This window comes from Antechinus flavipes, chromosome 3 (assembly GCF_016432865.1).
Source record: "Antechinus flavipes isolate AdamAnt ecotype Samford, QLD, Australia chromosome 3, AdamAnt_v2, whole genome shotgun sequence".
NCBI lineage: Eukaryota > Metazoa > Chordata > Mammalia > Dasyuromorphia > Dasyuridae > Antechinus > Antechinus flavipes.
Genome location: NC_067400.1, coordinates 26,824,196 through 26,848,560, shown reverse-complemented (window position 1 = coordinate 26,848,560; position 24,365 = coordinate 26,824,196). Strand labels below are relative to the sequence as shown.

At 35.6% G+C, this 24,365-nt stretch overlaps 1 protein-coding gene across 1 annotated transcript in view; it reads right to left on the bottom strand.

Annotated features, from left to right (window-relative positions):
- Window positions 1-9,401: 9,401 nt before the first annotated feature.
- Window positions 9,402-24,365, bottom strand: part of LOC127552853 (multiple epidermal growth factor-like domains protein 6) — a 91,075-nt gene continuing 76,111 nt past the window's right edge. The window contains exons 5-8 of the mRNA XM_051983135.1: window positions 22,356-22,484; window positions 16,615-16,743; window positions 15,524-15,652; window positions 9,402-9,743 (exon numbers count right to left, since the gene is read on the bottom strand). Of these exons, the coding sequence (XP_051839095.1) occupies window positions 9,595-9,743; window positions 15,524-15,652; window positions 16,615-16,743; window positions 22,356-22,484 (536 nt within the window). The 3' untranslated portion in view covers window positions 9,402-9,594. The remainder of the gene's footprint in view (window positions 9,744-15,523; window positions 15,653-16,614; window positions 16,744-22,355; window positions 22,485-24,365) is intronic.

Here is a 24,365-nt window from a genome sequence, read left to right as displayed (position 1 = left end):
TGGGGATGGGTTATAAATGCTTGCATGAAAATTTATGAGTAGGAATGTATCTTTTCAACAGGTGTTAAATGAAAGATTGAAACATGGAAGAGCACATTATAGGTTCATGGATATTATCTAAGTTTTTCTCATAATTTTTTGGAATTTTGCTTCACTGTATGAATTGATAAAAAGAAAATCCCTTTGGCTAATCAGCCATACAGAGACTGGGAGTATTAATTTTGGCCCCCCATCAATCCACTCATACTGATGGCAAAATGAGATCAAAAGCCAATGTTGGCTAAAGCTGCCTTATTAACCAACCACTGTGGCTTCCTTGGTACCTTAATAGGGAATTAGAAAAAAAATATGAGTACTATGCTTGTGTGGCTGGAAAGCTTTGCCACCGTGTTAATCAGTATCAAGGAAAATGGAAATCTGTTGCTAATCAAAATGATATTTAACTAAAATACTGTAAAAGCTTATAAGCTAAAATCTCAGATGTTTAAAAAAAAGCTTAGAACAAGGAAAATGGAACATTTTACACATTTAGATTGTTTTCCCTGGAAGGAAAGTAAAGTAAAGTTATTTCCTGAGTAGGATGCAGTTAAGACTTTTATTCTTCACACCTGTGCTCAATAGCATGCAATTAGGGTCATAACTCATTTGTGATGATAATGCAGGTATGAAAGAGCTTAGGTCATACCAAAATGAGAAAGATACACATACATACATACCCTATCCATCCATCCATCCATCTATCCATCCATCCATCCATCCATCTCTCCATACACACACACACATAGACACAAATCTCCTATAGAAGATTGTGCCTGACAATGCACCATACTCCTTGAAATTAATTTATATATATATAAATTTATATATATATATACATATATATGTTGTTTCACACACACACACACACACACACACACACACACACACATATAATTGTATTCCCCCAGTGAGAATGTAAACTTCCTGAAGCCAAAGATAACTTAATTTTTGTTTTTGAATCCCCAGCACCTAGGACAGTGCTTGACATATTGTTGAAACTTAATATATGTTTGTTTAGCTGGATGGAAAGCAAGGTAAAGGAAAACAAAAAAATATCTTCTTATTATCTAATGATTGCAAACTTCTTCTGTGAGAAAGGGTCCGGATGGAGACAATTCTGGACCACCATAGCTACTCAAATATAATGATTTCACTTCTCTTCACCTACTCTGTTGCTGAAGGTAATTTTGACCCTTGTAGTCCTTGAAACACATAAAATGTCTTCTAAAATACGGGTTCTTTCCCTTGTTTTTGACTGCTTTCCTGTAGTCTCACGCACAGGAGAGGTGATAGTGTGCCAAACAGCACTGTGCATCAGGAAGCCTGATCTCACTCTTGATTCTGCTGTTATTTAACTCATTACACAAGTCAATTAGTCATTCTGGGCCTCAATCTGCTCATCTACAAAATGAAAGAGTTAGAGAAAATAATCTCTAAGGCCTCATCTAGTATAAATCATGTGTTTCTAACGAAATCCATGAATCTCGGTTCTTCATTCATTGTTCTCTTCATTTTTGTGTAGTTATTAAGAATATCAGATATACTAGAGTCACACAGAGCTGATATATTCCAGCTTGAAAATTGTTCAAAAGATTGGGTGTTAAGTTAACTACAATATTTTTCTCTTACTTAATTAGTTCAATAAATTAAAAATCCTGTGTAACCAGGATGGAATAAGACATGCTCATAACTAAATGGAATAGTTTTTTTTTTTTTCCTAAATAGGAATGTCAGTTCTGTGTGCATCTATTTGAGATAATTTGTGAGGTTTGTTTTCAAAGACATTTTTATCTTCATCTTCTTATGTCAATAGTTTAAGGAAATGCCATTGTAAGTGAGAACACTGATCCACAGGAAATAGATGATTAGACAGAAAGGATTCCCAAGCAATGATGTGGGCCAATCTCTACAAATGATGTCATTTTCAATGGGAATGTGGAGCTATCCTAATTGGTAATGATGATGATGATAATGTTGTTTGCGAAGCATTTTAAGCTTTACAAAGCATTTTAATTATAGCAGCCATCTCAGATAGTGAAATATCAATCCAGTTTAATGTATGGGGAAATTGAAATTTCAAAGGGGTCAAACGACCTCCCCAGGGTCACACAGCCAGTAAGAGTCAGAAGCAAGAATGAAAAGAATTCCCCAGACTCTGCATCCAATTCTCTCTTCACTACTTGCAAGTAGGCTCCTGAAACAATGTGTAATGCATTAACAATCAATTAACAATTGTAGCTACATTAAAATCCATAAGATTTAATTAGAGAAGGACCCTGACTTGGATAATTTTTTTTTATTAATCTCACAAAGAAGAGAGGATTTTAGCTTGCTGTTAAGAATTCTATGGGTACCCTTAATCTCTGATATTACTTAAGCATTAAAAGAAGCCGTTATACCCTCAAGTTACATATTAATTTTAATGAAAATATGCTGTCCTCATTTGCCAACATATAATCATAATTCCTCCTTTGGTTTTATTTTAGAAAAGCACCATTTATGTCACATCTCCCAACTATGTTAATTGGTTTAAATGTAAATATACAATTATTTACTGGGTTTTTAGTATACATATAAATTGCAGACTAAAGTTCCATGAAGAATCTTATCCAAAGAGGAAAATGAATGTCTCAAAAGATAACATTGCTTCTGGGAATTTCAAAGGTCTAGTTTTTGGGGTATCTATGAGCAAACAGTAAACTTAGAAATAAGGATATTTAAAGATGCAAATTTGCAAATAAACTCTTATTTGGTCCAGAAATGATGAGATTCTGGGTAAATAGATAGGATTCACAGAGCAAGTCTGAAGTATTGATAAGATTCTAATACTACTGATGTAAGCATTGGAAGGACACTGATGGGGATTAGTTTGGGTTTACAGTCCCATCCCTATGGAGGTCTTGGGGAAATTCTGCTTTACTATATCCAATCAGAAAATCAAATTATGATATCACATCCCTGAGGTTAAATTTCCCCAGTAAATCTGCCCATGGTTTATGCCATCTTTGCTGAATCCCTTTTGGGTTAGCCACGATGGCATTCTGCTGTATGGGGTGTTTCCTCTCACCTCTAGCCTATGCCTCATGGTGTCTTTCTCCTTGTTATAGCTAGCTAACTCTTTTAGCATGATAAACTCTTCTGTGGATTTAGCCTACCAATAAATGGGATATTCCCTTTCTCCTTTCCACTGGGGGAACTTGGCTTTTTCATTGCTAATTGTTAAAACCATTCTCCTTGCTAATTATATGCTCCCCCAAATCTATTTCATATTTACTAGTCCTGATGTTTATTTGATCTCTTCATTTTGTCAATAATGCCTAATAAATAAAGGTATCTTTTGGTAAGGAGAAAGCCATTGTGAATTCTTCACATGTGAATTCTATGGAACTCTATGATTTGGTCCCAAACCTTAACATGTAGTGCCAGACTCAACCTCATCAAAGTACTGCCTTTCTAGTAAATGAAGAATGTATTGATTGGCACATTTTTTTTAAATAGAAAAATACTTTGAGTTACATAAATTAATAATAAACTTATTGATATGCTTGTGGGTTGTGTGTATTTAGGGAATTGATGTAAGTGTGAGTTTACATATAGGAAGGCAGAAGTCAGGTAAGGCTTTACTAAATCAAGGATCAGTCAATACAAACAAGATATCAGGCATATTATAATGCATGGAAGGAAAAATGAATGCTTGATTTGTATAGTACTTCAAATAAATAAACAGAAATTCATTATTATGTAAATACTGAGGATAATTACTTAACTTTTACCATAATCATTTTCTTAAAAAGCACCTTGCTAGAATACTTTATGAACCCACTCAATATATCAAAATAGAACAGAATGACGTATATGGACGTGGAATGGGAGAAAAGAGATTTCTCCCTTCTCTCCACCCACCTGGCTTCTTACCATGAAATCCCTATGCCTATGTGGTACTTAAAATCATTGTTTTGTTTATGCACCAAATAAACTATGGACCTTTTGCAAAGAAAACACCAAAATTGAGTAATGACACATGCATATATACATCACACACACATATACATACAGAAGCAGATACAGAGACAGACATATTTCATAGTTACTCTCTAGAAGACAATAACCATTTAGAAGGCAGAAACTATTTCACAAAGTAACCTTTGTGTTACTTGAGTTTAGGGCAATGCCTTGAGGAAACAAGAAGAATCTAGCATTTTTTTTTCCAATGTAGAGAGGTCTCAGTATGGGAATTTCTTCCACCAACCCAAATTTCAATATGTCAACTTAGTAATTCCTAGAGAACTGCTCAAGGGATAGAATCATACAATTAGTAGTAGTCAGAGACAGAATTGGAATAGGTGACACAGTAGGTGGAATCCTGGGACTGCAGTCAGAAAGACCTAAAGTCAAATATAGTCTCAGACATTTAAATAGTTCAGCTCTTATTTTTAGGCATGAAGAAAACACTTTGGATGTCTCTGAATTATCCATCTCTGAGATATAATAAAGAATGGAATGAAATCTGTCCTGGGAGTAAAAACTCCTAGCCCTTATAGTTTTCCTTGGTGATTCATACTTATGTGACATTGGTCTAATAATTCATTTCAATTCCATGGGTCTTAGTTTTGTTAAGGTAAAATTCCACACTATCATTCTCACTGGCTTGTTTTAAAGATCAAAGGAGATAAAAGCAAAAATAAAAACAAAAATTCCAAAATGTGATAACTTAAACAAAACATTCTGAATGTTTGGCTCTAAAGTTTCCTAAATTCTCTCCCCATCCCCTCCCCCTACAGATGTGCATTTCTTTTTTGGAAAATATCAAATATGAGTAAAGTGATTAGGAATAAATCTATTTAGAAATATGTTTTTCTTAGGTCCAAGGATGAGAGGCAGCCTAGAGAAACAGAGAGGAAGCTGATTTGGAAGTCCAGAAGACCTGAGTTCAAGTGTTATATTTACTACATATGAGCTATGACTAAACCATTTAACTTCTTCTTGTTTCAGACAGTTGTATAAAGACCACAGATTGCTAAGTAGATATGGATTTTCAATGGTAAAAGGAGTTTCCTTGTACTCCATAAATTACATTATATTCTTTCATTCACCAACAGAATTGTAGATCTAGAACTCTATGCCCCCAAATAAAAGAATAATTAAAACTCTTCAAAAATTTGAGTACACTTAACATTATCTATGATGGACCAAGAGAAGTGGTTTTAGTTGAAATCTCTTACCAAATTTTTAATGTGAAATGCTGGCAATGTTTACTCATTTCCTCATTAGGGTTTTTTCTATATCTGAATGCCAGGGTTCTAGGAATCCAAGGTAAAGTATCCACATGCAAATCAGCATCCAACTTTCTAATGTATTTCCAATTGAAGAGCTATCATTTGTGTGAATGGCTCTCAAAATGATTATCAGTTTCTCTAAAAGATTGTCTAGCCAAGTCATTCAGCTGCTTTATTTGGGAATCTTAATATCCAAATAGAAAATTTAGAAAGACTAGGGCAACTAGATATTACTTTGAAGGGCTAAACACAGAACTTGTACTGGAAATGCCCTGTAAAATAACTGATGTCTATAATGTATGTATTATATCCTCTCCCTCTCTCTCTCTCTCTCTCTCTCTCTCTCTCTCTCTCTCTCTCTCTCTCTCTCCATATATAATATGGATGATATACATAATATACACACACACACACACACACACACACACAAAGGATATACTGAATATACCAACATATTAATATATTTATGATAAACAGGATAACATTAAATATACTAAAAGTATAATAATAATAATAATTTTTCATAATCATTGAGTAATGGAGTTATGTTAATAGCTGCTGACATTTCTATGTGTTTTGATATTTTATTGATTAAACAAGAATTCATTAAATGCTTATTTTGTTTCAGGCAGTGTGTTCTCCCAGGATCCAACACACTTTTCTACCCATAGCAGGTTCTAAATACATGGTTAGTGAACCTATTGATGAACATGTATATATACATTAGTGAAAGTTTTTTTTTTTTTAATGCTCCCCTCCCAACTATATTTTAGAGTTGAGGTTGTTTTTCTTTCTTTCTTTCTTTCTTTCTTTCTTTCTTTCTTTCTTTCTTTCTTTCTTTCTTTCTTTCTTTCTTTCTTTCTTTCTTTCTTTCTTTCTTCCTTCCTTCCTTCTTTCCTTCCTTCCTTCCTTCCTTCCTTCCTTCCTTCCTTCCTTCCTTCCTTCCTTCCTTCCTTCCTTCCTTTTTTTCTTTCTTTCTTTCTTTCTTTCTTTCTTTGAAAAGAAAATAGCTGAAAGAGTACAAAAATGCCTTAATAAAGATGTTGAAGGCCTATAATTTCATGGATTTCCATGAATTTTCCAATACAGCAGCCCATTTTATTCTATTTGGCATTATAGGTGATATGATAATGGACTTTGCTCTAACCAACAGAATTGTTCTTCCAAGGTCCTACTTGAAAAGCCCCTGGATAGTAACTCAATTAACATCAATCTTTAATTCTCCAAAATGAATTCCACTCCCTAACTAATGACAATTTTGTAGTTATGATTATTTGCATATATTTTATCAAGTCCAGGAGGTTTACAAAAAGTGGGGTGAGTCAATGGATTTGGCAATGGAGTCTCATTTTTGAAATAGATGTATAGCACAATAGTAATTTGTTGCTAACTGGCATATCTCTAGTACTTTAAAGTCGCCAAACACCTTATACAAGTGATCTCATTTGACCTTCAGTAATACTAAGCATTATAGGCATTATTATTATACCCATTTTACAAATGAAGAAACTGAGGTTCAGAAAGCTTATGATCATATAGCTCATCAGCTTCTAAGAAATAACTTAGTTTTAGGTACATTTCTTGGAAGCATCCTGCTCTAGCATCCTGAATTTCAGGGTAACGCAGAATGGAGGAAGTACAGTCTTCCATTCGTCCTGATAAAGGCCTGCAGGATCCATGCACAGAAGGCCTTTGTCACCCCCACAAATTTGAAGGTCAAATTTATATCAGCAAAGGGTCATTGAACATTAAAAACAGGCATTCTGCTAGAAGCTTGGCTTTCTTGTTATATTGTTAATCATTTCCGCCTCCACACCACCCCCTTTTCCCAAGAGAATTCTAAGTTGGTCAAATTGACTCATAATTATGAAAAGCATGGGCAAAAGCCATTCTTTATACACTCCATCCTACCATAACCAACAGTTCTCTTGCTAAATCAATTAATTAACATTTAGCAAGTTCCTGCTATGTATTAGGTACTAGGTATAAACACAAAAATAATCTATACTGATAGAAATGCTGCACTCTATAGTTTGAAGTATGTTATAATAGCATATTGCTCTATTGACAATAAGAAATAGCCTCATGAGGAAAAAAGTTAATTTTTATGTGTATAATGGACTCTCTTTTGGCAATCTAATGGAAACTTATGAACCCTTTCTCTGAATTATTTTTATAAACAATTGAAGGAAGTGTTAAATTCAGTTTGAGATTAGCTAAATTGAAAATGTAATTTTTTTCCATCTCCAAGGTCATGTATCCCTTGAAATTTATTTACAAAGGTTGGTTTAAGAACCCCTTGCTCTTGTTTCAATACTTGCCTTGTTGAGATCTGAAAACATATGCTAAAAGATCCAGGATGAGTTAAGAATGATGGCTGGATCTATTAATTTCATTTTCTGAATAGTTCAATGAGGTTGTTATGAAAGTTACTGGCAAAATACAAACAAAAATGGGATGAACTGTCCAATTTGTTGTCTAATTTAATTTAAAAGAGTCTGGATTTGTAATCAAAGTATGAAAGCAACATGGTAGAATTGAAAAGGGCATGGCCATGGAGTCTGTTTCAATTCTGCCTCTGACTAGCTGTGTAGTCTTGGGCAAGTATCAACAAGCATTTCTTAAGAGCCCAGGGGTCCCAGGCAATTAAGTCTCTTTATCTTTCTGGGACTTGGATTTTTCACCTGTAAAATGATATGATTTGGATTAAATGATCTCTAAAATTCCTTTCTGTTCTATAGATATGATCATGGTTCAAATGTCAGTTCTGCTGCCCCTTGCCACCTGGGTGACTTTGACACTTAGCCTTTTGAGCCTGTGTTCTTATCTGAAAAATGAAAGAAGAATTAAATGACTGACATGTTCCCTCTAAATTCCAAACTTTTGATCCTATGGAAATTTATGGAGAAAATGAAGATTCCATTGGGAAATTCATACATTTTCTTATGAAAACAAAAAATTTCAATGAAGCCAATCAATCTTATAATGGTCCCTTAAGTGTCAGCTTCTTATGAACCAAGTGTCCACACTTTTGACATCTAACCTAAACTTTTTTCTTTTTTCTTTCTTACTCTTTTCCTAAATGTTTTACCTCTCTCCCTTCCCTCCTTTTCATCATTCCTCCCTTCCCTTTCTCCCTCCCTTTCCCCTTCCTTTTCTTCCTCCCTCCCTCTCTCCCTCCTTACCTCTCTTCCTTCCTTCCTTCTTTTTTTTTCTTTTTTCTTTCCTCCCAAAATGCTATGTAGAGAAAAAAGGATTTTAGAGATTATTTTATACTGAAGGCTATAACACAAATGAATGTTATCTATTTTTTTTTTTACTAAACAAATTGTCATTCTAAATGTCCACATCACTTTTTAGACACTGGACTAATAATTATCCATTTTATCTGAAAGGCCCATTATATCCATCCTATATAATTGTGAGTAAGAGCAGAGTGTAAACTTCACAAGGTCAGCAACAGAAGTAAGATCAAGAACCTTTATAAATAAAAAGAAAAAAAAAACTTCCCTCTAAAAGAGATGAAAACAGAGGATCTCCCCAAATCATGCGGTTTAAAACATCTTTCTTTTTGAACCAGGAAGTCCAGACTCTGCTACTTATTACCTGTATGACTACAAAGCAAGTCATTTAAACTCTCTAGGACTGAGTTTCCTCATCTGCAAAGATTGGTGATTGGTACAGATGACTTTTAAAATTCCTTCCATCTATGCCCTGTTTCCCTTTTTGTTTGTTAATTATGTTTAAACTACCACTAGATCTTTGAATGGTTTTCTTGCAAATTGCCTGTGCCATATTTCTATCCCACTCTTCAGAAGGATTAATTCTCAGCTCTCTCAGAAAACATAGGGCAAGAAATACGTATGAGAATATTTAGAAAATATTAATAAGGAAATATGACTCTCTGACTAAATAGAGGAACTCATTTCCAAATTAAAATTATATTTGTAAATATTTTTTAAAAGTTTATTTTTAATGAGTGTGATTAATTTTGGTACTTGGAAAATCATTATCATGTTCTGGATTATATTATTTATTAGTAGGAATTAGAGGTTGAACTAGAGGTTTGCATGTGTGTGTGTGTGTGTGTGTGTGTGTGTGTGTGTGTGTGTGTGTTTATAAGTATAGAAGCAGAAAGTCAAGCAAGGGCCAGATTTCCATAGTGTGGATTCCATTCTTCCTCATCCATTGAGAAAGACTGGTTGACTACATTGAGCGTAACATAGAATACTTTTTTTTTTTTTTGGTTTTGAATGCATTAAAGAACCTTCATTCTGGGCTATTTCTTCTCTAGGTCGTTTTCTTCAGAGGTTGGCTCCATCCTTTTCAAGGGGCTTACACAGTTCCCATTCTGAGGGTTGCATTGGGATCCTGGGGAACACTGGCACTGCAGAGAGCAATTGGGCCCATACCGATCTGATCTGCATTCTGTAAAGTGAAAAAGAAAAAGAAATGAAGCAGAACTTTACAAGATATATTTTTCTGGATTCATATTGATTTTTGTTATTGCTTCTTGGCTCTCAATAAGATAATGATAGTCTCATAAAGTCAGCTGGTTAACCATGTGGTATCTTCTTCCTCCTCTGGAATGTTATATAATGAAAAGGATTAGTTTTCTGGAAAAAGAGAAGGGGATAAGAAATTCAGGAGATCAGGGGAGAAGTGGAGAAAAGAGAGGATAGGAGAGCAGCTTTTAGTTTTAAAAGTCTTATTTAAATATTCCTGCATATCACAGCAGAGAAGTCATGTGGAGGAGATGTTGGAAACTGAGTAGTTGTCAAGTGATCAATCAACAAGCATTTAATAAAAATCTTTTATGTTCAAGTCTTTGTATTAGGAAATGGAGGAAACAGATGAAGCTCTCAAGAAGCTTATGTTCTATTGTGGAGATGACATTTATATGTATAAGTTTGTGGAAAATTTAAGGATAGAGACTACATCTATGATCACATTAGCAGGGCAATGTCCTGAGTGAAAAGTGTCCCTATACCAAAAAAGGTTGGTACGTTCTATGAATTTTCTAATCTTAGAGAGATGTTTGACGTAGTAAAGATCATGTGACTTTGCTATGGTCATAATCCAGTATATCTCAGAGATGGGAATTTGAATTTTTCTGGTTCTGAGATTAGTCTTGTTTTCTCTGTCAATAGTTGCAAAATAAAACAATGCTATTTTGGAAGGAGGCTCCAGTAAGGGCAATTAGGTGGTGCCGTGGGTAGAGTACTGAACCTGGAGTTCAAATTCCTTCAGACACTTATTAGTTGTATGATCCTAGTCAACTCAACTTAGGTTTGCTTCAGTTTCCTCATTGGTAAAAGTGGAGATAAGAATAACTCCTATTTCCCAGAGCTCTTGTGAAAATCCAATGAAATTATATTTTTAAGGTACTTAGCACAGTTCCTGGTACCTAGTAGGTGGCTGATGGAGTGGGCCTGGGTTTGGCCCCTGTGATCTTGGGAATGAATCTTTACCCTCAGGTCACTTATTGGACACAATGACCTCCAGAGTACTTCTAGCTAGGATGCTGGTCACCTCCAGCTTTTTCATTAGGGTATGAAAGGGTTTCTGGAATTGGAAGAATCCAAGTGTGGAGAGCAAAGTCTGGCAGGTCTTCCCCAAGCTGGGAAGCTGGGAAGCCACTAGGCTAGGACTGGAAAGTTCTGAAGACCAGCCTAGTCAAGGCCATAGAATGAAGCTTTGCTCACAGCTGCTTTCAAAGGCTATCTACACAGATCAAGAGAGTTTGGTGGGAGGCTGTCCCATGCCTGGAGTTATCACTGATCCTTGAAGTGCTCAGATGCATGATGAAGAATGACATAGCCCACACTTTAACTTTGCTCTTAAATTTTTCAAAGAACCCCACAAAAGTTAGCTTATCACACACATTCTCCCTCATCAGCTCCTAGTTTTTCCATATGGTCCAACTGAGTTTTTATAAAGTTATTTGGAATGGACTGAATTATGTGTTTGATTGTTCAGAAATAGGACACAGGAGCCAGGACTAGTTCAATGGGAGGGACAACAATAAAGGAGGCCCCTATGTTCCCCTACAGCTTGGGGTATTTGCTCTAGGTGAAGGACCAATTGTCAACAGCCCAGGTTGTGATGGTGATACCTAACAGTCCATTGATAGATTCAGTTTCCCAGGATTGTGGGGATGGGTGAAAAGCCTCACCCACAAGAAAATAAATGACTGGGTTGCCTTCTAACCAGTCTTGGAGGCCTGGAATTCTGTGATCTCGTAGGTATATTGGTTATTACCCAGTCCAGTCAACCCTTGCCCCAGCATATCCAAGCAGTAAGCATCCTTCCCTTGCTTAAGAGAAGAGGGGAGATCTCTTTTGAAGTCACCCATTCTGCTTTTGAATAATAAATCATTGCTAGGAAGTTTTCCCCAACATTTTGCCTAAATTTACCTCTTGTATTTTTCTTCTACTGTTCTTGTTTCTGCTTTCTTGGGGTCCACCTTCCTCTGGAGGAAAGCCCCTCAATAACATAGCTCTCATCTCCCCACTGAATCTTCTCTTCTCCAATAGAATCAGGCCCAGTTTCTTCAATTAAGCCTCTTGGATAGGGGTTCCAGAAGCCGTTCATCATTTCCTCCATATACACTCCTATTCCATATGTGTTCTACTTAAACTTTGGTGTCCAGATTAGAACACAATAGTCTAAGTGAGGTCTGTTGGAACAGCATGAAGTCAAGAGGACCTGAGTTCAAATCCGATTTTAGACACTAAACATTTCCTAGCTGTGGTGACCCTGGGCAAGTCACTTAACCCCAATTACCTAAGAAAGAAAGAAAGAAAGAAAGAAAGAAAGAAAGAAAGAAAGAAAGAAAAAGGGAAGGAAGGAAGGGAAGGAAGGAAGGAAGGAGGGAGGGAAAAAGAAAGAAAGAAAGAAAGAAAGAAAGAAAGAAAGAAAGAAAGAAAGAAAGAAAGAAAGAAAGAAGGAAAGAAAGATCATGTAAATAAGATTCTAAAATGCATAGGGTCATAGGGTCATAGATTTAAAGATGGGATGAATGATACTATAGTCATGGATCTAAATTGGTCATGTAGTACAATCCTTCCATTTTTATGGATGAAGAAATTGAAGCCAGGAGAAGAAAAATGACAAATGGGAGCTGCTTTCATGTAAAGTGAAGAAGGTAGGATTTGAACCCATAATCTCACTTTTAAAATTAAGGGTTCTGTTTGTTCACCACACTCCATCCAATTCAAGACACATCTATGGAGTGGTCCTTTTGTGCTCCATAAGTTGACAAGAGTTCCTGGCATTATTGTTCCCAAAGTCATCTGAACAATAACATTAAATCTTTCCCAAATGAAGAAATAAGAAGAAGAGTAAAAAGAGCCATAGACAGTATGAAGGACTTCTCTGAAATATGGTCAGTGGCAGGAGTGTTTTTCTTTAAACCACATCAACCATTGAATAAATACCAAATATTTTTCTGTGTCATTTCAAATTCAAGCCAACACACCCAGCCTGGCTTTGGAGGAGGAGGAGAAAAAGAGAAAAGGGGAGGGAGAAAGGAAGAGGGGGATTCTTCAGCTAGGTCTGGAGCTTAGACTTTCCCATTTTTTTTTTTTTAATGTTACAAGGCAAGATCTCTTCTCTACAATCTGGAGCCTGATTTTAATTTCGGCAATACCACATTTTCATGTTAATAACATGTCTTTAAGACATCTGTTTGAAAGCCTGCAAATGTTCATTTACCAAGTAGGGGGAAATAGTCCCATAAAAACTCGTTATATTCTTTTTTGAATTAACATTATGGCCATTTAATGGGTCCTTTACCAGGGTTCAAATTAAAATTAGGTCTTTTATCTTTATGACTCCTGCATAGTCACAGCTGCTCACAGTTAATATCACAGATGAACTGAGCCTAATTGAAAATAAAAATGCAAATAAAACAGGCCTTGTAACAAGTCTGTGTGGACCAGGATGCCCCCAGCGAGCTTATGACAAAGCAAGGGGCTCTCATGTTATCCAACAGCAGTGGACACTTTGCTTCTGAGATCCAGCCCCTTAGGAACTTTGCTTGCAAACTTTTAGATGTGCCAGAGAGTTAGGAGGTTGAACTTGGGAGGGAGTCTGGAGGGGATTTCCTTTCCACTGAAACTTATAACATCTCTGTTTTCTAGAGCCTATTTCAAAGTTATAGGATTGGACAAGAGAAAACCATTCCTTTTCTCTTTAATAACACTTGAATAACTCTCATGATTTGTAAATTCACTGACTTGGAATAATTATTTTGTTGAATCATTGAATTTTAGGGTTATGGAACAGATTAGGGGACTCACAGAGCAACATATATTCCAAAATAAACTAATTTAAAATATATCCAGCAAGTGAACTTTTCTTGAAGATCTCTAGTGAAGATCTTTCTTGAAGATCTCCAGTTTTTCCTGAGGCAATCCATTCCACTTTTGGTAAACTGATCATAAGTAGCTATTCACACTGCTTCCATGATGGATTTGAAAAAAAAAGTTTTGAGAATTTAATCTGATTATATTTAGAACCTGAAGATATGACAAAATTCAGATACCCCTTTCTCAGTGACTCCATAGATTCAAGACTCATCCCAGCTGAGAAAAGAAACTACTCTAAATGACATAATAACAGAAGAAGCTGTTCTCAATGGTACTGATGAGGAAAGAAAAGTTAACAACACTGATGACTGTGGGAACCTGGATGGACAGAAGGACAGCCAGTAACTTTGACTATTCTGATCATTCTTATAGGAAGATAGTGAGCTGACTGGCAGACCAATTCTCTTGTAAGCAGAATCTGAGTTGATTTCTTTGTGTGGCTAAAACCAAGTTTAGCTATAGTAAGCCTGCATCAGCTCTTTGATCTAAAATACTCAGATTGTCTAATAATGGATGATGATGGTTCAAATCTTACCTTGGAGCTTACTACCAGTAGTCACTTAACCTCCTTCATCCTTAATTTTTTCATCTATAAAATGAGGGTTTGGGACTGGATGGTTTCTGAGCTTCCTTCTTACTCTAGACTTTTGATTATATAACTTTTAGTTATTTAGTCAACCTATTTACTTCATCATTATGATATCAAGATGGGATGAGACATTACTGGACTTAGGATTTCATTATCATAAGAGGCTCCCGAGAAGGCAATTCTACATACTTAATTGAGATTGGTACCTTCTCAACATTAGAGAGTCAGGTGCTGTTTTGGGACCATTGAGATGTTAGGTGACTTGCCCAGAGTCATATATCCTTTATGTGTCAGAGGCCAGAATTGAATCAAGGTCTTCTTGACTCTGAGATTAGCTCTGTATCCATTCCACCATACTCCTCAGGCATTAAGATAAAACTATACAAATGCAGTCTTTATCATTGTGGCTTTTTTTTTCCATTAATGTATCTTCATACAATATGAAAAGGAAAACATATGAGGAAAGAAAAGCACTTGAATCCTACAAATTCAAAAGAACATCCAAAAGGTTAGGACCCAACACTTCATTAATCAACCAATCAATCAGTATTTATCATGGACCTATGAATATGAGCTGAGTATTGTTTTAGATTCTCTGGATACAGAAAAAAAAAATCTAACTCCTATCCTCAGGAAGTCTACAATATTTCAGGTCATCTCATTGGATTATACATAAGTTCAGAGCAAGAAAGTGCCTTAAAGACTCTTTTGTCCAAACTCCTCATTTTTCTACATAAGAGGAAATTGAGGTCCCAAAAGTTCACATAGGAGGTATGTGGCAAATTTAGAATTTAAACCCAAGCCCTAAATTCAAACCCAATATTCTTTGCATGATATTATACTGGTATCACCTTTTGGTTAGAAGTGGGTTATTCTTCTAGTCAGTTGCAGGAACCTGCTCATGTCACTTTTGGTCACTCTACTCCAATGACATTTAAGAATGATAATAGTTCATTATTTTTGACATTGAAGGTCAGCAAGAAAGGCTCTTTGTAACCGTACACTTGCATGACAATATAGTGACAAATTTTCCAAGCCTTGTTTTGGGGTGCCCATTAAAGGGGGTATTCAAAGCAGCCCACAACTCAGTAGAGATATTTGAGATCTTTTACCCCTTGTAACATTAGCCTGAGTGAAAGATTCTGTCACGCAAACAACTGGCAGCCCTCCACTTTTCCTCCTAGTGAGGGGGCCAAATACTTCCCTCATGTTAATGGAACCACACAGAAAGTGCTTCTTAACCATACCAAGATCACATCTGTCTCCAGTTCTTCCAGGGGGACAAAAGCATTTCCCAGTAACAGGATGGCAGGGTCCTGATCCTTCACAGTCACAAAATTGTTGGCACCTATCTCCAAAGGTTCCAAATGGGCACTCTATTAATGGCAGAGAAAGAGAAACAATAAGAGAGTTTCTGAAGACATTTTCTTTTTTTGTCCTACACTTGTGATTTCATCTTGTGAGGAACTCCTGCTATGGGAATTGCTTTTACCAATTCAGAGTTGAAATTCCTTTTTCCCCCTATTAGGCAATCAAAGTTAAGTTACTTGCCCAGGGTCATACAACCTGTAAGTATCTGAGGAAGAATTTGAACTTACATGCTCCTGACTCAAAGGCTGGTTGCTCTATCCACTGTGCCACCTAGTTGCTTCTCCATTTTTATTTATTAAAGTGTTGCTTGGGACACTGAGAGATTAAATAGCTTTCCCAAAGACATATAGCTAATATGTGTCTCAAGAGCAAGACTTGCATGCAGAGCCTATATCTATGAAATCATATTGGAATCAAATTAGGGGTGGCTCTGAACCAAAACCCTAATTCCAAATCATGTATATGAATGCATGTATGTATATATGCACATATATGCATACAAATATGCATTATTTGCACATTTGTTTCATTTTTTGTTGTCATTCTCAGATGAAGAGATTTCCTGAATAAAGAGAAATTTTATATATAAATACTGAAATATATTTTGTTTATGGATCATTTCCCATATCTGGAATCTTGCTTTTCTGTAACAGAATCCTTCTCTTTAAGGTATGGATCAAGCACCACTTTCAATATTAACATTAACATAAACCTTTTCCGTATGTTCCCAACTGCTAATGTCTTCCCTTTCCAATTATTTCATGTAACTGCCTTGTTACTTCAAATATATTTATGTTATATATACTTAGAGAAGCACATTTCTCTCCCCAATAGAACATAAGCTCCTTGAGGTCAGAGATTGTTTACATTTTTGATTTGCATTCACAGTATCTAGCACACTGTGGGTTCTTAATAAATGCTTCTTGATGGATTAGTTGGTAAATACTCCAATATACTTGGACTCTACCTTTTTCACAGCGGCTGCCATTGTAACCTACGGGACAGATGCACTTGCCATTCTCAGCATCACACCTGGCTCCATTTCTGCAATCACAAGGATGAGCACAGTCCAAGCCATAAAATCCAGGAGGGCATTCTGTGGAATAGAAATGGCAATATGTGATTTTGCCCCTCCTAAAGAGGAAAAAAAACAAATGAAACCAATCTATTTTTGGTTTGTGTGAGAAGGTAGAGAAAGAGGAAGGAATATGCATTTATTCAGCGCTTGTGATGCGCTAAGTGCTTTACAAATAATATCTCACTTGATCTTGGTAAACTAAGCCAATGAATTAAAAGGAAAAAAATCTTTAAGAGTTTGATGAAAACATTTTAGTTTTTAAAATAAGTATGTGTGCATTAATCCCAGTAATTAAACTGGAAAAGACAAAGAGAATTTATATCCTGTAAAAATAATAATAATAATAATAATTTATGAAACGCTTCAAGATTTACTTAGTACTTTACAAATATTATCTCATTTGATTTTCATAACACCCTGAAAGGTAAGAGCTATTAGTATTTTTATTTTACAGATGAGATAGCTGAGATCAAGAGAGGTGAAGTGAATTTCCCAGTCAGGTAGCTAATAAGTGCTTAGATAGAAGCTGAACCCAGTCACCCCTGATTTCAAGTCTGGTACTAGCCACTGTGCCACTAAATTAGCAACCTGCCTCTGAGTTATCTTTCCAGCCTCATTGGACATTACTTCCCCTCTTGAATTTTGTGATACATCCAAATTGGTCTTCTCTCTGTTCTTCTTTCGTTATATTCCATCTCCCATCTCCATGTTTTTTCACTGAAAGCTCTCTATGTCTAGAAGGCATTTCTTTCTTACTTTTTCCTTGTAGAGAATACCCTTTTCTTCTTTTTAGAAACAACTCAAATACTATCTTCTGAAGGAAGTGTTTCTTGATTCTCTCAAAAGATAATATCTGCTCTCCCAAAACTACTTTGTATTCAACTACTTTGTATGTGCTAGTATATTTCAGCTTTACATTAATTCTACTTAAATATACACACACATCTATACATACATAGATACACTTGTTATCTCTCCATTAAAATATAATCTCCTTGAAAGTCAGGATTTTTTCATTCATTATGTTTACAATGTGGCAGGGTCGGACACATAGTAACTGCTTACTAAATGTTTTATTTGTACCCACATTGCCTACAACAGTGGTTGACACATAGTAGATGCTTAATACATGTTGAAAGAGTATTGATTCTCTCCTTCTGGATCTCTTCTAAAAATGATCTCTGGATTCATCTTTCTAAAACAGAGCTTTGATCATTCTGCTTTTCTACTCAAAAACGCTGAATGGTTTTCTAATGTCTCTAGGCTAAAGACCAGCTGTTTCTGCTTGATATTCAAGTCCCAGTTTATCCTGCCTGTAGCCACTGGAAATTTATAATTTGATCTTCCTCAAGTGACTAGATTAGAGCATAGAACAGTGTATTGTAGATGAAAGAATCCTGGATGTGGAGGCAGAAGACTTGGCAGAGAATTCCAGATTTGGCTGATGTTTCTTTATCTGTAAAGAAGTGAGTTGGATTGCATGATCTCGAAGGTTGTTTCCAGCTCTGAAATTATAGCACTGAGATGTTAATTGATTTACACATTCTCTATTATTCTCAAGCATTGCAAGTGATAAAAATAACTGACCCAGACTACTGGGCTTATTTATTCTATTCACCTAAAATTTTGTAAAAGGCCTACTAGGTTCAGAAATTAACAAACGGGTTGTAAAAAGAAGCTGCACGCAATGCATTTGCAACTTCATGTGCTTGTTTTTTCTATAAATTAAAATAAATAAAGAAAAAACAATTAGGCAATGAGTATTGTGGTTGTTGTAATCTTTAAAAAATATTATAATTCTCTTTTTCCCCTTTTCTTGCCTGACTTTTTATTTTCTTCTTAAAAAGTAGAATCACCCATTTATGAGTGTACAAAGTAGGTCTCTAATTTAATCTTCTCATTTTGTATACAAGGAAACTAAAGTCTAGGAAGTTTAAATGGTTTCCATATTTAAACCCAGATCCCCCAACTTCTAAATCTGTTCACTTCTCACCTTAAAACATTGTCCCTCCCTTACTCTTTTCTCTATAATGTTTATTCTGTACTCTTTGTGCAAGAAAGGTCATTCTTTTTTTTTTTCGATACACACTATGTTGTTATTATTTTGCCTGAACTTGTGATATGATTGACACATAGAAGTCCTCTATGGTGACTCCCCCCAGCGAGGAAGATAAGCAATCCTTTGTTAACTTGGACTCTTAGGGAGTAGTTAAGTGATTCATTTTTGGTCACACAGCTGTTATATGTCAGGGCTGGTCTTGGGCCCAGGGTGTCCGGACACTCTAGCTTTTTCTCCATTGTCTGCACTGTAATACCTCTCATTATTAATGCTTCACCTGATTTCATTATCTATTGTAAGAAAGGAAGTTTGCCTTTTTAGATCAGCTGTTAAGCAGGAAGAGGAACTGGCTATAGCTATTTTTTATATCTATGGTTATAAAGTGCTCATCTGTAATTACAAACAATAAGAACAAGTAATTCTCATATGGCATTTGAAATTTTTCACGGGACTACACATGTGTAATTTCATTTTAAAATCAGCCAAGTCCCTTTTACAGTGGACCTCTGCTGGTAGTGTTATCTCTGTACAATGCCCTAGATCACTCTCATCCAAAACTGATTGGTAATTGCAGGTAGAATGATGTCTCTTGGCTTCCTCCGAGGACATAATCAGAAATCAGGCAGCTGAGAAAGATCTTGAATTCATTCACCCATGAAGCCTTTATTAAGCACTCTCTATGTGCCAGATCCTGGCAAAACAGAGATTTAAAAAATGACACTCTTCCTGTACTCAAGGAGCTTACACTCTCCTAGGGGAAAATGCATATCAATAGTGTTGATACAGACGTCTCTCAGGTAAGGAAACTACTTCTAAAAGTACAAGTTGGCCCCTTTTCTACAACTTGGAGCATTGGGGGGGCTACCTAGAGCCCCTGTAAGTGATGACTTGACCAACATCACAACATCACCAGATATCCTAACCTCAGGACTATCTATCTACTCTGCCACACTGCCACTTGTATGGCGATAAGAGAGTACAAATATATCCCAAATAAATGGAGAGAACATGTAACATGGATAACTGACTGCCTCAGAGTTGGGAGGATTTGATTTCTGATGACATCTTTGACTCAGACTATGTCATCTTGGATAAGTCTTTTAGTCTCTGAAGAAGCAAAACAAGACTCAAAGAGTACGTGAGATCCCATGAATGAAAATTCCATAAAGGTAAATAGAGGCAAGTTTGATTGCTGTGGCCAAAATAATGTTCTTCCTCTGAGGTTGCCTTTTAGCTCCTTCATATAGAATTTGTATGCTCTTAATTATTTGTATGTTGCCTCCTCATTCTAATGGGAGGTCCTTGAGAGAAAGGACTATTGTTTTTCTTTTTCCTTATATTCCCAGTGCCCAGACAGTGCCTGGCACATGGCAAAGGCTTAATACAATATTTGTTGACTAAGTTCTAATGTGTTCAACCAGTTAAATGTGCACTGAGATTGAACTTTGAAGGGATGGTGAGGTCTGACAGTCTTGTTTCAATAAAGACAATTACAGTTAGAACAGAGTTCTGTCTTTCATCCTGCTGACTGAGAACCCATGTCTTTACATGAATATATTGATGTAATTCATCATAATGGGTAGGGTGGAAACCAAAAATGGTTTGGAGTACTATATTTCCTCTGACTCAGAGAAGAAACTTGGCTGGGACACGAGACTACTTAGGTTTCTATCAACCTATTTAACTTGATTATGCTGCATATCGTGTACTGGATATGAATCAGTAAATTATAGTTGCTTTAGTATTTTGTTCTCTCATAACCTCACCTCTAAATCTGGAGGCTAGTTATTTTTTTGCCAACCTATTCAAACATCTTTCTACTTTAGGCATCCTCACAGTTGTCATTAACAGTCCTGAACTGCTGAAGGTTCCCGAAGAGTAGAGAAAATAATAGGAATTCAATTTAGTGGAAACCCACTGGCCACAAACAACAGCTAGAGTGTCTAACCGCCATTCATCTCTTTTCAAAGGCTATTATTGAGTCTTCAGAGAGAATGGACTCTTCTCCACATAGCTTCTCAGAATCTTTAATTCTCCCCTTACATTCATCATCTCAAGGGTCATTTCTTCTGCAGAGCCATCTGTAGTCTGGTCAGAAAATAGCATGAGGTAGTGAATAGAGCTGTGGCTTTGGAGCAAAACAGTCTAGGTTCAAATCAAACATCCTATACTGACTGTGTGATCCTGGACAAGATGCCCCAGTTTCCTTCTATATAAAGTCAGGAAAATAATAGTAGCTATCTCAAGTGGTTGCTATGAGGATCAAATGAAATAATATATTCAAAGTGTTTTTTACAAGCCTTACTGCATCACATCAACATTAGTCATCCTCTTCCTCTTCCACTCTCCTTAATTTACTTATATTAACTTATCTTTGTGTATGTTGTAGCTGTGTCCTCCTTTCCTTTCCTTTCTGTGACCTAAAAGACTTAAAGTAATTAAAGACTGGGAGTAATTTATTTTTATCTCTATATTCCCCAATGTATAGTACAATGCTTTGTACAAAGCAAGTAACACATATAAACACATATACACACATATATGAACACATAATATAATATGTGTATACATACATATATATATACATACACATACTATATAAATATCTATATAATATAAATATATACATATATATGTATATATATATATATAAATGAATTGAGGTCCAGATTATTGTACTCACTGGATTATAGTTCTCTTAGAGCGAATTATTTAATAATTCTCCCCTATCCAAATTAGTAAGAAAAAATGTTTCTAGAAAAAAGAGAATAACATAAATGCTGTTGCTGTTCAATCATGTCCAATTTTTTGTGATCCCATTTGGAGTTTTCTTGCAAACATACTAAGTAGCTTGCCATTTCCTTTCCCATCTCGTTTTACAGTTGAGAAACTGGGGCAAATAGGGTTAAGTAATGTGTCCAGGGTCACAAAGTGTGTCTGAGACCAGATTTGAAATCATAAAGTCTTCTTAACTTCAGGCCTGGTACTCTATCTCACTGTGCCACCTAGCTGCCCGATAACAATATGAACAAATATTATTAATAAGAGTCAGTGAATATGATTTTTTTTTGTGGGACAATTCTCCATCAATCTTCTCTTACCATAGATGATGATGGAATCATCATATTCAAATTCTAATATCCCGGCATTCAATGTGATAAAAAGGAAATGATCTTTAGAAGAATTAGATTGGGAAGATTGGCTGTGCTGGATCTCGTGCATGCAGAAGAAATGTGTGTTGGAAATACTTTATTGAGAGCAATGAGAAGTCAATTTTCAAAGATATCTCTAAGAAAGGAAAATTGTGAATAAACTGGAAAAAAAAATCATTGATGGCATTACTGTATTGATGCAATGAATGAAGTGCAACGGAACCTCTACCATGTCTATGTATGGTTCAGGGCAGCCACCATTAATACCTGTATAACAACAATTTAGGACCATGAGATGGCTTCTAGACAGTTATCCTAAAAATGGTAAATTAGACTGATAATATTCTGAACAATATACATATTTATACTTTCCCTCTTTGCTTGTATTTTTAAATGCTTTTAAATGCCACAGTACTTACGATGATCACAGCTATTCCCATAGTAACCCTTTGGACATTGACAGAAGCCGGTAAATCTATTGCAAGTCCCATTGTTCTGACAAGAACAGTTCAAATGGCAGTTTGGACCATATGTACCAGGAAGGCATGCTGTAAAAGAGATGATATTCAGGAATTACTACTTTTTACTTAATGAAAATGTGCTAATTTCTTGGGTTATTTCAGGATGAAGATCTTTCCAAAGTAACATTTGAAATGATGCCAAAAGCTGAAACTTTTCTGAGAAAATTATCCTGAAGATTATATGCTGCGGGGGGTGGGGGGGTGGGAAATGAATGTGAGTGATTCTGTTTCACACAAACCCAGTATTGGAAAGGAACTCAGAGTCCATTTAGTCAAATGTGATCTTGAAGAATTCTCTTCTATAACACCCCTGTCAAGTTATCATTTGAACCTTCATATGAATATTTCCAGAGAGAAAGGACCTGTCTTGCCTAGAAAAGCCCAGTTCTACAGGTAGATCTTTATAATTATTCCTTAATTTTTCCTTGCATCAACAAAGATTTTGTTATTTGCTCTCATTGATGTGGAAATTCTCTCCAATGGGGCAGATAAAAATCTAGTTATGCTTTCTCACATTATCTAATTTTTTCCCATGTATCTCCTTATATTCTGCATATATGATCTATCATAAAGCCTGCAACTCTTAGGGATTCTTACCAAGGGATCCATAGATTGGTTTCAAGAAGACTGAAAATTTAGATGGGAAAAAAATACTGTATTTTTATTTTAACTAATATCTAAATTGAAATCCAGCCTTTTCTTTATTCTTGAATGTAGACACATCCATTTTTTTCTTAACGATCTTTCTATTTCTACAAGTTTCTTAACAATAACATTGGAGTTGGGGGGGTAGTTGAGCATACTCATTGGAATGATGTAGAGAGAAACAGAGGGAAGACAATAAAGTGCAAGGAACAGCATGGCACTCTCAATTTAGAGTTAAAGGATGTAGAATTCACATCTACCTCTGTCTCTTGTCTGAAGATTGGGGGTTTAGACAAGTCTAGGATTTTAGATCTTCATTTTTTCATCTGTAAAATTAGTCTTAGACAAAGTGACTTCTATGAGCTCTTACAACTTTAAATGTTTTCTTACAGTATTATGAAAATAACATGATCAAAAATATTCTTTTAATCTAAGTTAAAGATCCCAAAGTCATATGACTCATTTTTTTATTTAAATTTTTTTTTGTTTATTTTATTTTTAATTTATGAAATAAAGCAAGAAGTTCCCTAATAGAATGGGAAAAAAAGATGATTACATATGAGACTGCAAATTGATAAGGTACAACTTACTATTAAAATATAATAATAATAATAAAGTGTTATGGAACAGAACTCTGTACTTGAAATAAGGATTCTTACAAGGTACTAACTCAGTGGAATTGATAATATAATGATTATCTAGTTTAGCATGGTGATTAATAGTTCTCTAGTTCAGTACATGTACTTAGTATTTAATATAGTTTCATAAGATTCACATCTAAGATGATATAATTAAAATATAGCATATAAAGTGTGACAAACTCAACCAGGGTCAGACTCAGAGAAGACAGAGGACTGGAGACGGGAGCTCAAGCTCTTGGAGCCAAGGAGAGAGATTCACTCCATTTCATACCACTGTGGTGGTAAGCAAGGAAACTAGATTATGAAGGAGACAATAAAGAATTTGGACTTTAACACGTGGCTATTCTCGTGGTGATTAATCTGCTGAAACGAAGGCTGGTCCAGAGACCTCCAGAAAACCAACCAGAACACTACAATAAAGTTATGATATAACATTTTTCTTCCTTTTTTTCTCCTCCCCCCAATAATGGTTACCATAAGTGACAAATATGTATATGTATATGTACACATATGTGCAATTGTTATCTATCTACATACTTCCATTTATCGGTTCTTTCTTTGGATACAGATAGCCTCTTCCTTCATGGTTCATTTGTCTCTAATCAGAGTGTTTATAATAGTC